We start from the raw sequence: 16,409 nt of genomic DNA, 5'->3' as shown, positions 1-16,409 counted from the left end.
GGGAAAGTCTAATATCAAATTTTAGAAAATTCCAAATTTTAATTTAGGAAAATTCTAATATCAAATTTTAGAAAATTCCAAATTTTAATTTAGGAAAATTCTAAGCTTAAATTTTACAAAATTCCAAATTGCAATTTAAGAAAATTCTAAGTTTGACCTTTGTTAAACCTCAAATCCCAATTTCACTAATTTACAAACATAACCTCAAAAAATTCCAATTTCCAACTTTAATAAATTCCCTTCGACAATTTCTATAAATTCCCTAAATTTCCATAAATTACAAAACAGTAAAATATCCCAATAACAATTCACAATGAACGTTTCCCAAAGACAATCGTTCTACAATACATCAAAACGGGACTCGTGCTCGATAGGGCTCTCCCTATTTCCAAATACAAATTACGCTACAGACAAAGCAGCAAATATTCTCTTCACAAACAACAAAGACATTCAACATTCAAAAAGCTCGAACACATGAAACATTGCAAAACGATTAAGCTTATCGATTGGCGAACGAGAAAAAAAAGAACGAGAATGATTAGCATGCGTCCTGCGTGCCAGAAGCAGGCGGAAAAAAGTTACACAGAGATTTGCAGCTGAATACAGACAAGATATTTAGTTAGTTGGCCATTCACGATGAGTCGAGATTGACAGTAAATTGGCTTGCTGATTAACTGCAATGCCAGGTAACGGTGATTGGAGTATGGATCGATGGGAAAAATGTTCATGGTCAAAGAATGGGGGGAGGCATGGATTACATAGAGGCTGATGCACAAAATGTGGACAAAATGTTTTGGCTACATCGTTCATTTGTATATTTGTTCAGATATTATTTATACTGGAAAAATTTATTTGACTAATTTATTGATTAATTTATTTAGTTGATTGATGTTAAAGAGGGTTCTTATTAGTATAGTTCATAGTAATAATTTTATAGTATAGTATATACTGTATATTTCATATGTGGTGGTTCATATGTGATAATTCATACGTGGTAGTTCATATGTGATAGTCCATATGTGCTAGTTCATATGTGCTAGTTCATATGTGATAGTTCATATGTGCTAATTTATATGTGCTAGTTCATATGTGATAGTTCATATGTGCTAGTTCATATGTGATAGTTCATATGTGATAGTTCATATGTGCGAGTTCATATGTGATAGTTCATATGTACTAGTTCATATGTGATAGTTCATATGTACTAGTTCATATGTGATGGTTCATATGTGCGAGTTCATATGTGATAGTTCATATATACTAGTTCATATGTGATAGTTCATATGTGCTAGTTCATATGTGCTAGTTCATACGTGCTAGTTCATATGTGCTAGTTCATATGTACTAGTTCACACGTACTAGTTCATACGTGCTAGTTCATATGTACTAGTTCATATGTGGCAGTTCATATGTGCTAGTTCATATGTGATAGTTCACATGTGGTGCTTTGACATAAAAAGACAGTGCATCCACTTCTTATTTTTCCTCACATAACTTCAATCACCTCTTCATTTTCTAAAAAGTTATTTTGAAATTTACCCCATTTTGAAGAACATGTGTGTCCACAAATTTTAGTATATATTTTATAAGAATCAAAACAGTGTCAAAAATAAAGTGAACAAATATACAAAATCAGTGTATACGTATAGCACCCCTAGACAGGGTTAAAACGAAACATGTGAAGCTACAGAAGAAATTTTATCGTAAATCCATGATTTTCTATTATTTAATTTATTCGAGAATTTATTATCTGAATTTGTGAAATAACTCGATGGCAGTTACACTGGTAGTTTTAACCCTTTGCCTTACGATAATCTAATTTTTATCCTTCAACCCTCAATTTTATGAAAATAAAATTTGATAGTAGAGTTTATAATAGCAAGACAAAGGGTTAAGATCTCGAGATAAAACCGAACGATGTTCGAGTCTTTTTTCCCCATTCAATCGTGTTCCAATACAATCTTACCACGAAGGTTTTTACCCCTCGAAAAGGTTGGCCGCTTATTCCAACAGTCTTTCAAGCAAATTGATTTTCTAGTGTCTTTAAATAGCTTCTCCAGGTGAAACTTCCTCCGGAAGCCACTTGTCGGATTCTCTCTCATCCCTCTCTTTGAAAGACCGCTTCCACTTTGTTCGTTCTCGTCGAGAAGGACAAAACGACGATCCGAAATAGAGAGGGACGGAGAGAAGGGTAGATAGAAATAGACAAGTTACACGTACAAATGAAACAAAATGGGAAGAAAGGATCAGATATGACAGGATGTGAATTTCATTCTGGCCAATCAGGTTGGTGAGCCGGTCACGATCAGCTCTTTGTTCACAAGGGGGTAGAGAAAGAACAAAAATTAAAGAATAAAAAAATCCACTACAATCCCTTTTCTGGTCCCTTGGAATTCTGTTCCACGTTTCTCTAATTATTTGAAAATTTACCCCATTATGTAATAATAATTATAAGATTACGGTGGTAAAATAATGGTGTTTAGAAGGAACAGACTTCCACCAGAAAGGTTCCGCTATTTACAGGCCCAATTTGAACACCATGACAAGAGGACACTGACAGAGGGTCGGTGGTGCGTGCGAATCGGTGCAAAATCAATTTCGATCGTTTCCAATATCGACACCGTAGACGCGTGTACGTGTTTCACTTTCACGTCTCTATCACGAGGAAAGACAAGGGGTGGGTACGGGTGTAACGATTAACCCTCGGACGACGGACCGATGAGACAATTTAACACTTTGACAACGAAACTTTGCATCTTTGAACCGAAAATTGTCCATAAGTCAACTATATACTTTACGGAATTTTGCATCTTCAAAATTGTCCATAAGTCACCCTTATCCCATAACTATTTACTCTCAAATTATATACGCAAACGATGCAAGATTACTCAAAGTGTTAAATGTAATCTTATACTAAATTAATTTTCCAAAATTTATTTCTCCATTTCTGCAATATCTCTCACGTTCGCTGTAAAGAATATTTACAATCCACAACAAACGTGATAATTATGGGGTGATTGACCCATCCGCCGTTCGACGGTAAAACAACGTGCTCGTTCTCTGCACATCGGGGGCTAATTTACAAAGATAGATCAGACGAAAACAGGGGCACAAGGGGTGTTCTCTGAGACACTGAGGGGTTGAAGAGGGTTGTGGCAAGGCCCGGAGAATTTCACAGCATGGCACTTCGGTCTCGTGATCTTTTCAATCCGGTCTCGAGACGGTACACCTTCGTGAGAGTTAACAGTGGAAAATAGAGATAGAAAAGCGTGGTGGAAAAGGGGGTTACAGACAACCAGTACGCGTTTTTGGTTACTTCGGATTTATTGGAAAAATTCCATCGACAACATTTTTGTGATTCCGTCACTGTTGATGAAGTTGTTTTTATTCCAATTACTGAGGGTGAATGTAGCTATTTTTGTTTCGATATTGGAGGGCGAATTTTTATTTCTATTTCACTGATTGTATTTTTATTTCAATTACACTGAAATGATTATTATTATTTAAATTACTCTAAAGACTTTTATTTAAAATAAACAAATGTAAAAATCAATAAAATAACTTTCTATTGATATTAGAAATTTTGTACACAATTTTGTTACATTTTGGAATGTATAAATAAAGAAATTGAATAAATGAATTCATACATTTATACATGTGACACAAATATCAATATTAATCCTCGATTAACACGGTACAAGGGTCTCTGAAACATTATTCCGCCAAATTATTCCCATCCAAAATTAAACAGAATATTTGCTATTCATCAGTCGTGAGTACGTCACTCCACGAATATTGTACTTTTAGCGCATTAGCAAACAATGGAAGCTATTGTCAATAAAATGTTGTCGATGAAATATCGATAATCTGAATGTAACCGACGCGTATCAGGGGTAGAAATATAAACGAGAGATAAACGATAGAATTGTGTTCAAACGTGATCAAAATCCAACAGGGGGCAAGAGGGTAGATACCAGAAAAACGGGGGGGCAGCAAAAATGTCTAAAAGGCGGGTTCTCGTTCTACGTACCTACGGTATTGTTCTTGTTACTTCAAAACCTGAATGTATGTTTCGAAAGTTTATAGTTTCACGCTTAATAAATAGTTCTCAAGGTATCCTTCAATTGCCATCGATAAAAGAGAAGGTATCGAGCAGCAAAGCGTTTAGCATTTTCTTCCCTCGCGGGGAATATGAAGTGCCATACCTCTCGCGACGAAACTCAAATTGAAAACAGATCGAGCCACTTGAGTAAGCTCGTTTCTCCTGATCCGAAGTTAATAGAAAAGCTTAGGCTTTTGCTGCAGCGTGAAATTCATGCTGTTAATTTTGAGATCGATTTGCTTAGAAAAATGGTCGAACGTGACCAGTTAAAATATGTAAATTCGACTGCGAGAATTATTTTGAAGTACGAAGAGAATAACGAAAACACGATCGCGTTTCAATAAGAAAATATCGTAGAGAATTTTAGGATCAAAAAGATCTTTTAATATTATGTTCATTGACACAGCAGCAATTTTTATTAAATTTTCTTTTTCATTTGTTTAATTATTTTGTTAAATTTCTGTGACAATCAACGTGTTGGTAAATTGCATGTAAAATGGCCGATGTCTGACGTCATTTCATGGCATATTCTTGACACAATATGGCTGATCCTTAACACAAAATGGCTGATCTTCACTTGCACCAAATAATTTCTAATTTCGAAACATAGGAAGTTTGATTGATAATATAAAAGTATTGCAAAATGGTACTTGTAATATGTCAAATTAAAGTTTGAAGCATAATAGAAAAGACTACTTAAATGTTTTGTTGATATTTTTTACACAAAATGACTGACTCTCATGTATAGCAAACATTGACGAATTTTGAAACGTCAAAAATCTAACAAAATTTGATAACATAAAAGTATTACAAAATGGCGCTTGTGACACATCAAATTGAAGTCCAAAGCTTGACAAAAGAGGCTACTTCAGTGTTTTATTAATATTTGTAACATGAACTGACTGGTCCTCATATGTAACAAACATTTACGAATTTTGAAACGTCAAAAATCTCACAAGATTGTGTATAATGCAAGTATTACAAAATGGCGCTTGTGACATATGAAATTAAAGTTCAAACCTTGACAAAAAAGACTATGTAAGTATTTCATTGATATCTCAACACAAAATTAAAACTTGCTATCGTTAATTCAATTATTAAACAACAAACAAAAAATGTAAATACTTTATAATGAATTAAATTTTGCTTGAACGAAATCGGCCATTTTGTGCGCAATAAGTCCTCGAAACCCGATACGTAGATTCTCCGACCGTCCTGAAAGTGTTAGTAGATACAGCAAGCCATGCACGGCGGGTTAAAGTGCAAGATAAAATAAAGAAAGCAAACAGCAATCGCTTTAGCAACATGTTTCAGAAATCAAGCTCGCAGGGAGGCAAATAAACGGGTGGCAACAGAGATAGAGATAGAATTGGCTAGACAGAGAGAAAGATAATAGAGAAAAGAGAGAAACAGAAAAATAAAAAACAGAGAGACGTGAAAGTCGCGAAAGAGAAACCGTATAAAAATGGCGAGCGGCGAAATAAAACACGAAAGAATACGTGAAATGTACAAAGTGGCGATACGAATGTTTTTTTTTCGCTTTCATTTTTTCCCCCTTCTTTTCTCGGCTCCATGGCCGAACTTCATTCATCGGACTTCTCGATTTTGCACCGAACACACACACTCGCACTCGCACACACTACTCTCACGCACACGTTTTGAGTCACGGCGTGAGACTTCAAGGGTTCTCTTTGACCCCGTTCTTCGATGTGTTCTCTTCCCCTTAAATTGTGTATGTACAACGTACTTTCTTTAGCTTTTCGATATACAAAGAAGAGAGGAAAAAAAATGAAAGAAAAAAAAAGAAAACCAAGAAAAAGAGTGCAGGGTGAAAAGAGATTGTTTGTATCGTTTGGGAGAACGCGTTTTCTTCTCGTTTCACGATACTTGTTCTCCGCGAGAACGCGTTTGGCGAAAGAAGAAAGAAGAAAAAACGCGCACGGAAGTGTCGGGAATCGATGTGAATCGATTCGATATACGTCTCCTCCATAAGCTTGCCCAGCCCTGATTCGAATCTCGCGGAAAGCTTTTTTCCTTTTTACTCTTCTTGGCGATCGTTAGTAGAAAGCTCAGAAAGCCTCTGTCTGTTACGTGGTTAAAGAGATACAGAAAGTGAAGAAATAGAGACAGATAGTTCAGAAGAGAAAGATTCGTTGTTTGGAAAAGAACGGATACAGACGTGGCTGCGAGAAGGCGGGAAAAATTAAAAAAATAAAAATAGGCAAATTGACGATGTCGAGGAAAAAAAGATGAAACGGAAAAAAGAGCGGAGGGACAAAAAATCTTTTGTTTTCTTCAATTGCGGCACTTCATATCCACGCGAAAAAAGAAAAAAATTCGATGTTTTCTTGAAAAAAAAAAAAATGAGGTGAATTACCGAGACAGGACTGACCAAGATTATACAGTAGATAAAAGTTTTGTTCGAAGAACAAAGCTGAACGTGTTCTCCAAGAGAAACATCGTGAAAGAGAAAATTATGTACAAAAAGAGGGAACAACGAGATACAATGCCAAGAGAGAAAGTCGGTGTGAAAAAAAGGGGGTTGCACAAAAGTAACGCGCCACTGACAGGGCCGTTCACTTTCTCCTTGCATTGTTCATCGTGTTTTTGTATCTCTTTTTCGATCGTTGTTGTTGTATGCTTTTTTGCTGCTTTCTTTGATATTCTCCTGTACCTCATAGTCCCTTTTCCGAACTTCACGCTCCAAATCCCACTTCTGACCCTCACAAAGGTAGACGCGGTCGTAATACATTTGGCAAATCTCCTTCAAATCGTCTACAAAGAACATGGAGTGTCTCTCAGATATCTAATTCGTGAAACAATTGTTCACTAAATAGCCAGGAGGCAGCGTGACAGAAAGAGAGACAGCTTTGCATTTTTCGATAGATATTGGTTTGTAAATGTTAAAAATGCTTCTGTCTCTCGCTCTGCATCGACATGAAAAAATCACGTGAAAACGCCTAATCGTTGGATGACACGAATATGACCTGCTCTGAAATATCTCCTTTTCGGATGGGACCTCCATCGCTATCGAAACGAAAGGCACTCCTACCCTTCGAAATTTCGATCAGAAAAATCTATACTACATTTTGAAACATTAAAGATACAGTACTGTTCAATAGACAATTATATTTGTGAATATTAAAAATTGTAAAAATGACTAAGAATAGTTAGATACATTACGAACAATTGTCACTATGTCAATTTTAGTGTTTGGTACAAACCCACCCTGAAAGAAGTAAAATTGTAACCCATACTAAACTACCCACCGAACAGTAATTGACAACACTAACACATAACGAACTTACTTTTCTACATTAAAGTTTGATCATGTTAGATGAAATTTCGAAGGTATCTGGAGTATCTAGAGATACCGCAAAGATAAGTAAAATCGAAAATGAATGAGGAGGTCGGATAAGAGTGATCTGTATGCAGGAGACACGTTAGGCTATCTTCAGACGACACGATCGTATTTACCTCGAATTCTTTCAACCTAATTTGCCTCTCGAGGTCATACTTATCGCCCTCGAGCGCGTATACTCTTTTCCAATATGCCGAACAGATCGTCTGGAGCTCGGCTAGAAGAACAAAAGCTTCACAGAAGGAGGAGCAATAATGAAACTTAAAAGGTGGATGCTTTCGGTCATCCTTCGCTTTACGATTATACTATATCGATTTAGCGAACTGTTTATTCAAAGAGAGAATATCTGTTTCTCTATAGGATTATCTGTTGATGCTACAGCGGGATCTCGACTATGCGAAGTAATATTGAGGCAATTATGCTATTTCGAATTGTGGCGAAATAATTGTGAAAGGAAGTTAAATGTAAATGGGACGTTTGTAAAGACTTTGGTGTTGGAAGTAATAATTGTATAACGGGTGGTAGGACGCGTGGTAATGTAATACGTAGCGATGCAACACGTGGTTATTACATACGCGGTGATACTACATGTAGCAAATATATGGTAATTCTGCGCGTGGTAATTCTACGCCCGGTAATCTATACGCGTAGTAGTTTTAAATGTGGTTATTCTATGCGTGATAATTCGTAAACGTGATAATTTTACGCGTGGTAATACGTATGCGTGGTAATTCGTATGCGCAGTAATTCTACGCGTGGTAATTCGTATGCGCAGTAGTTCTACGCGTGGTAATTCGTATGCGCAGTAAGTCTACGCGTGGTAATTCGTATGCGCAGTAAATCTGCGCGTGGTATCTCGTATGCGCAGTAATTCTACGCGTCGTAATTCGTATGTGCAGTAGTTCTACGCGTGGTAATTCGTATGCGCAGTAGTTCTATGCGTGGTAATTCGTATGCGCAGTAGTTCTACGCGTGGTAATTCGTATGCGCAGTAATTCTAAGCGTGGTAATTCATATGCGCAGTAATTCTAAGCGCGGTAATTCGTGTGTATGATAATTCTACGTGTAGTAATTTTTCCATATGATGATTCTACGCGTAGCTTTCTAATACAAGGTTAATCTAACACGTAATAATTCTTCGCGTGATAACTGTTATTCGATCATTAGTAATCTAACAATTAATTATCCAACACGTAGTACTTCTACACACCGCTATCCAACAACTAATAATCCAGTGGATAGTAATCTAACGTCCAGCAATCGAACGGTCAGTAATTCACCAATAATAAATAAAACTCGAGATCCCGCTGCACAGATCAAACGATCAAAATCTTACGTATTAAAAAAAGACCAGTAAAATCGCAGAACTGGTAAGGTTAAGGAGAAAAGATTGAAGGAAAAAGAGAATGAGATTCTCGTGTATAGAAGCAAGAAGCACGAAGCTGATAACTGCGTGAACGTGAACCTGCCACGAGAATGGAATCTCTAAAAGGAAATATTTTCTACGGAACAAGGTCTTAGTGATTTTTGTTTTTAGGCACAAATGAAAGAACGTTGATGATGCTACTTGAAATCGCTTAAGAAAAGATCTAAATAAGTAATCAGCGTTACGATATTAACTTCACATCTACTTTGCTGCGATTCTACGAACTCACGTGGTGCCTGTACATTTTTTATTTCTTTTCGCTTTTTCTTTTTTAATTGTTCCTACGAATTATCTACGAAGAGTATCTAAAACTATTATAGTAGTCGTTACGAGTAACTACACGTTAGAGTTGCGATTAGATGATCAGCCTCGATTCAGCCTAACGACGTTAAATAACGAAAAATAATTGTACGAAGTCGATAAACAAAATGAAAAATAAAATTGTACAGCGCTGCGCTAGCAACAATTCCTTGCGTTCTAATGAAGAAAGAGAAAACCCAAAAGATTTAGAATCAAAAGAAAAACTTGGTAGAGAAAACAACAACAAAAGAAAATAAAATATAGTAGACGAATTTCTCCGGAAACAAAATGTTAATTGCAGCGTCTGTTGTATTCTGTTCTCTTTTATTTTTGAGTTTGTTCGTTTTTGGAATCGAAAATTTGTCGACCTCGAAATCCTTCTTGGCGACTTCGTACTCTAGGTCGTACTTTTCCCCCTCGAGAGCGATGATCCTCTTATGATACTGGGTCAGAATGGACTTCACGCTAGCTGTCAAAATTCCAAGTCACCTTGAAAATATGCTACTGTTTTTCGTGCAACACGAACGATTCTATCCGACCAATTTATTTTCTACATTTTCTCTCCGCGATATTTCCTATCGATTATTATGAACAAAGAATATAATCTTTGTGCAAACTTCGTATATATAATTATACCTCAGATCAATAGATCCTGAATTATCTTTATTTCGAGTTCGTAAACATTGTCTTCATATTCAATGCAAAATTAATTTTCTTATGAAATGTGAGAAATTGTCATAGAAATTACATTTAAGCAATTTCTAGAAATCATGTGCTTCCTTGGTAATAAAAAGGAAGTACACATTTGAATAAATTAATAATAGCGATGTAAACGTTCACAAATCTTTAATTCATTTAAACAAAACTAATTAGAACGCCGTCAGATAATGAAAGGCATGAGAGAACATTGAAAGCAAAGTGATTATACACTTGTGACACTTGTTCGAAAAACAAAGAAAAACCTCAAATAGAAGCACGTGTGTTTCGAAACCAATCGGTTATCGTATACCAAATATCAGTATTGCTCCATTACCACAAGAATAGCGCTTTTGCGACAACGTGTGAGAACACAACAGTTAATCAACGCGAATCGCTTCACGATTATCAGATCGTCAATATAAAACAAAAAAAAAAGTACAGAACGACGAATTAGCATTGCGAAGAGCGTAAAAATACTTGAAATAGTTGAAACAGACCGCGCGCACAAGAACAAATAAAACGATGTGAAAATGCGAAACAGAAAAGTGTATGCGACAAAAGTGAACAAAGAGAAGTAGACAGAAAGATAGAGAGCTGTAGAGACAGAGAGAATAGCCGTGTTATGTATGTGAAAGAAAATTGAATAAACAAGTAGACGAAAAAAAGAGAAAAAAAAACGACGAGACGAAATGCGAAGCTCGCGACGCTTGCCCGGATTGCGAAGAAACATAGTGGATATTTTGTGAAATTAATGGAGGGAGGTGTTGTAGACTCTTGTTATATTGCAATTTTTACGTGGAATTTTATTTGTAGTAAAAGAGTGTAGCTTTACTATTATATGCGTGGGGGTTGTAGATATATAACGAGTGGCAATAACAATGTGTGGTGACTCTATGCGTAGTAATTCTACGCAAGGTAATCTATACGTGGTAATCCTACGGTTAGTAATTCTACGCGTGGTAATTTTAATGTGTAGTGATTTTATGCGTGGTAATTCTTCGCGTAGTAATTTCAGCGCCTGGTGATTCTACACGTAGTAATTTCAGCGCGTGGTAGTTAGTATGCGCAGCAGTCTTGCGCGTGGTAATTCGTATGCGCAGTAAGTCTGCGCGTGGTAATTCGTATGCGCAGTAATTCTGCGCGTAGTAATTCGCGTGCGCAGTAATTTTGCGCGTGGTAATTTCAGCGCGTGGTGATTCTATGCGTAGTAATTTCAGCGCGTGGTATTTCTACGCGTAGTACTTTCAACGCGTGGTAATTCTACGCGTAGTAATTTCAGCGCGTGGTATTTCTACGCGTGGTAATTCTACGCGTAGTAATTTCAGCGCGTGGTATTTCTACGCGTAGTAATTTCAGCGCGTGGTAATTCTACGCGTAGTAATTTCAGCGCGTGGTAATTCTACGCGTAGTAATTTAAACGCGTAGTAATTTCAGCGCGTGGTAATTCTACGCGTAGTAATTTTAGCGCGTGGTATTTCTACGCGTAGTAATTTCAGCGCGTGGTATTTCTACGCGTAGTAATTTCAGCGCGTGGTATTTCTACGCGTGGTATTTCTACGCGTAGTAATTTCATCACGTGGTGATTCTAACGCGTAGTAATTTCAACACGTAGTAATTTCAGCGCGTAGTAATATTAACGCGTTGAGATCTCTCACTAGGTGATTCTACACGTAGTTAATCTAAAGCATTCTGATTCTACACGTGATTAATCTAACGCGCACTAATTCTACATGTGTTGATTCTCCACGTGATTAATCTATGGCGCAGTAACTCTACACACGGTGGTTCTACACGTGGTTAATCTAACGCGTAGTGATTCTACACCTGGTAAACTCAACATGTAGTAATCTTGCATGTGGTAATCTGACGCACAGTGATCGAACGTTCAGTTATCTAACGTGCAATAACTTAGCACATAGTAATCTCACGTGTATTAATCCAACGCGCAAGAATCTTGAATAATCCACATAAAAGGCAGCAATATAACAAAAGTTCACTCTATTCTATCAATCACTCGTACATCTTCCTCAACAATAAAAATACTATTTACTTCTTTAAATTTTCAGAAGGTAAATTTTCATCCTTCTTCCTCTAACTCGGTAAAATACAAAAATCTATAACAAATGGTAAATGTTATTTGTTGGATACAACAATTTTATGTATTCGTATATTAATAAAAAGAAAATGGTGGTATTTTATGTAAGAATGAAAATTGCAACCGGGCAAGTCGCGGTAACATAACTCAGTTGCGACAACATTGTTGAGCATCGTTACTGTGTGTCGTATCGAACGCCTCGTTATTATGCACGCGTGTCCCGTGAATTATGTACTCGCAACAGTGTTTTTGCTCTATCGTGTTCCTCAAAAGTACCTCGAAGTCCTTCTTCTTTACGACATATTCGAGGTCGAACTTTTGATCCTCCAATGCTGTGATCCTATTGTGGTACTCGCGTAGCACGCGCTTCACGGTATCTGTGTAGAGCAAGGTGAAAAAAAAAGATCGGACAGAATTTATCATCAGAATTGATATTGAAATGAAACACGAAGCAGCAATCGTTGTTCAACGAACGAAGAAGCGTTTTAATGTTCGACAAACGATGTTTACGCTGTACGTACCCCTGCTTGCAAAAAACATCGATCATTGAACAAAAGAAAAATCGTTATCAAAATTCTGGAAAGCTCACAAAAATTGCACGGAAGGATCGTGTAAAAATTGTACGAAGAAATTGTGCAAAAATTGTACCATGAAATTGTGCAAAAATTGAGATTTTCAAAAATGATAAAGTTTTCAGAAATCGTGTGAAGAAGTTTTCAAAAATCATATAAAGAAGTTTTCAAAAATTGAAGAAGTCTTAAAAAACCCTACAAAGTTTTTAAAAATTGTGCAGTTTTCAAAAATGAAAAAGTACGAAGAAATGAAAAACGTGTATCGATATGATAATGTGAGTTTGTGCCCGTTTCCTGTGTGATTCTATACAAGTGATAAAATAAGAAACCATTTCCATGATCGAAAACACGACCGGACTGTCTGCAAAGAAGTGGACGAAAATCTGATGTACGACGACGATACATGTAGCTTCTTGTCACTGTTAAAATAAAAAAAGTCGACATTTCGAACCCAAGGGTTCCTGCGATCCTGATAGGTTAATATCTAATCCGCGAATCGACTAAACGCGAGCTAAATGTTAAGACAGAGATTTGTGGAAAGTCTGAATTTACCTTCGCTCGCGTCGTCGGTGTTCTTCGGTTTTCCGCAACGCTCTTCGATGATGCGTCTCCTCTCGGCGGCTTTTCTCTCCTGCTCTTTCTTCAACTCCTCGGCGGCTTTCTTACGCAGCAACAGCTATAGGAAAAATACAAATCCTTGTTATAAAATTCAAGTTTGGAAAAGGTTTTGAGAGACAGAAGTTCAAATCGAGTTTAGATACAAATTTTCTTTTATTTCGTAGAGGTTATTTTTTTAAATTTTGAGGTTAGAAAAGTTTGATAATTCTGGCACTTTATTTTTTGGAGAATATTCAATGTTTTAATTTGGAAGATATTTTATTTTGATATTTTAAGGTGTACCATTAAGGTACAGAAGGTGCAGAAAATATTGAGGTTAGAAATGTTCAAAAGTTTTAGAACGTTTGATCCTCCATATTGAAATTTAGACTTCAAACATAACTACTTTATTGAAAGAAAATTTTTCTCAAAACTGTAATGCAAATGACAATTCCTTGTAGCAAGTATTCTCTATTATTACTGAAACTGTTATTTAACTTCTCTACGTAACAAGACTATGCAAAGTGATTAAATAGTATAGAAAATATTTAATAATCTGTATAAGTTCTCTTCGAAGAACCTTTCCATAAATAAAGTGTAACTTCCAATAAATTTCTCCATAAATAATTTAAAGGTGATTCAAGATATTTCTTGAACAGAAATACTAATTAAAATCGTATTAACGCACGGAGAAATTAGCAAACAATGGAATGTAAACTTACCCTAAGCTTCTTCTTCCTGTCAGGGGTCATGAAACCCTTCTTCGCCTTCTTGGCTTTGGAAGCCTCTTCAAGGCGGGCGCGGACCTCCGCCCTCTTCCTATCGGTCTCCGCCTGTTTCCTCTTCTTTTCCTACATTTTCCGTGTGAAACTCCCTTAAAATGTCTTATCTGACAATGCTACGAAAGGAAATCCCCCGGAGAAATTCCCCCCACCCGCGCAGAAACTTTGTACGTTCGTTCCCTTTCGGATGAAAAATAAGAGAAAAGAAAAATGGTAAACCGTTTACTCGTTAGCGAATCTCGCGGAAAAAGAAGTAAAGCAAAAATAATCTGGAAAGTTTCAACGCGGTACATAACCAGCCCCTAATATGAAAACTGTTACAAAAGCCATTCGATTAACGAGACTCGACAACTTATTGAAAAAGTTTCGTTCGGGTGACCCATCCTCCTCTCGACTTTAACTTTCGCTCGTTTTTTTTCGCCCTCATCTTACGTACATCCTCGAGACGTTTCCTCTGCAATGGAAAAGAAACACAGTGGTCGTGAGAAAATCTTCCTCGATGATTCTGCGGTGAACGGAAAACGAAACGTTTGAAGTTGATGTGTAAAAAGGTTTATCGTGTACTCAACCATCAGACGACGGTCTTTCTTTATTTCACGTGCGAGAAGTTTAAAATCTTAAATATTTCACCTTCGAAATACTATACATCTTTTAGATAGTTTTTCGAGTTTAGAAATTGTCTTTTCATGTAAGAGTTCATTTTTGTCTTTGTTTATAAGAATTCATTTTGGTCTTCATTTATAAGAATTCAGTTAGGTCTGGATGGATGCAAACTATCGTTTAAGGGTTGAATACGTTGTAAAAATATTTTGCTGTCTACGTATAGTTTTGTTCAGTGTTACATTATCAAATAAAATCTTTTGTCTATAGACTTTAAGAAATTTTTTATATTCGTTTCGTGTTCCGTTTTTTAAATAAGCGCAAAGCATGTGTGCAGCGATATGTGAGTGTTCTGCAACAATGTACCACTTTCACTACCACGTTAAATTCATAAAACGTATATAATTTATTTTCAACAAAAATACAGTATTATTATGTCTAACTGAGTGTATAACCACTAATCATTGCTTAATATGCATAACTTTTACCATTTTACATTTACCAAAATAAATTTACATGTATCACATACGTGAACCACACTCATATGTGATCCACATATATGCAACGTGGCAGCAAAAATGCACAATAAATGTAAAATCCCAATTCGTGTATCTTGTATACAACTATTTTAATCAATAATAAGGTTAATCAGGAAAACTGAGAAACAAGCATGAGTAGCATGCAGCGGACACGCTAGGGCATCAGTGTCGCAGGACACAGAAATATGTTGTCTTTAAATGCGACTATAGAATGTCTACGTTACCCAGATGTACTACTAGGTGTGCTCGTGCTTGGAGTTTTATTCTACTGCTATACAGTTTCAGTGTGTCGAGTGTTCTTGATTGTTAGTGAAATCAAATGGAGGTGGTCAGACAAGTCTACTTTGGGACGGTAGAATTTATCTAAGAATGTGGGGATATGAGGACATATGTGGGGATATGAGGACATATATGGGGATATGAGGACATATGTGGGTATTTGGAGATAAGGGGATTTGGGGATGTAGGGATTTGGGGATGTAGGGATTTGGGGATGTAGGGATTTGGGGATGTAGGGATTTGGGGATGTGGGGATTTAGGGATGTGGGGATTTGGGGATGTGGGGATTTGGGGATGTGGGGATTTGGGAATATGAGATTTTGGGATGTGGGGATTTGGGAATATGAGATTTTGGGAATGTAGCGATTTGGGAGAAGTTGGGATGGAGAACTAGAGATTTGGGGATGTAGAGATCTAGGAATATGGGGATTTGGGAGAACTTGAGTTGGGGGAGGTAGGGATTTAGGGACGTAGGAATCCAGGAATTTGAGATTCTGGGAATATTGGGATTTGGGAGAATTTGGATCGGGAAGATAGGGATTTGGGGATGTTGGAAACTAGGAGTATAAGAATTTAGGAGAACTTGAGTTGGGGGAGGTAGGGATTTAGGGACGTAGGAATCCAGGAATTTGAGATTCTGGGAATATTGGGATTTGGGAGAATTTGGATCGGGAAGATAGGGATTTGGGGATGTTGGAAACTAGGAGTATAAGAATTTAGGAGAACTTGAGTTGGGGGAGGTAGGGATTTAGGGACGTAGGAATCCAGGAATTTGAGATTCTGGGAATATTGAGATTTGGGAGAATTTGGATCGGGAAGATAGGGATTTGGGGATGTTGGAAACTAGGAATATAAGAATTTGGGGAAATAGAAATTTGGAAATATAGGAATTTGCAAATATAGATATTTGGGGATTTAAGAATTCGGAAATTTAGAAACTTGGGGATTTAGGAATTCAGTAATTTGGGAATTTAGAAATTTATGAATTTGGGGATTTATAAATTTACGAATCTAGAAATCCAAAAGAATTCCAAATTTCTTGGAATACAAAGATCTA

At 36.7% G+C, this 16,409-nt stretch overlaps 1 protein-coding gene across 17 annotated transcripts in view; it reads right to left on the bottom strand.

Moving 5' to 3' along the window:
• Positions 1-16,409, bottom strand: part of wupA (troponin wings up A) — a 42,815-nt gene that overhangs the window by 19,854 nt on the left and 6,552 nt on the right. For 4 of the 17 annotated variants that reach the window (XM_076538414.1, XM_076538418.1, XM_012279723.2 and 1 more), the window contains exons 3-5: positions 13,875-14,003; positions 13,108-13,231; positions 12,260-12,360 (exon numbers count right to left, since the gene is read on the bottom strand). In XM_076538414.1, the coding sequence (XP_076394529.1) occupies positions 12,260-12,360; positions 13,108-13,231; positions 13,875-14,003 (354 nt within the window). Of the gene's footprint in view, positions 1-6,776; positions 6,878-7,579; positions 7,681-9,557; positions 9,659-12,259; positions 12,361-13,107; positions 13,232-13,874; positions 14,004-14,370; positions 14,389-16,409 lie in introns of all 17 variants that reach the window. The other 13 variants (XM_076538407.1, XM_076538413.1, XM_012279721.2 and 10 more) reach the window with 7 other exon arrangements.

The sequence above is a fragment of the Megachile rotundata genome, chromosome 12 (genome assembly GCF_050947335.1).
Source record: "Megachile rotundata isolate GNS110a chromosome 12, iyMegRotu1, whole genome shotgun sequence".
Taxonomy (NCBI): Eukaryota; Metazoa; Arthropoda; class Insecta; order Hymenoptera; family Megachilidae; genus Megachile; species Megachile rotundata.
Note: the sequence above shows the minus strand (reverse complement) of the source record. Positions and strands in the feature narration are given on the sequence as shown.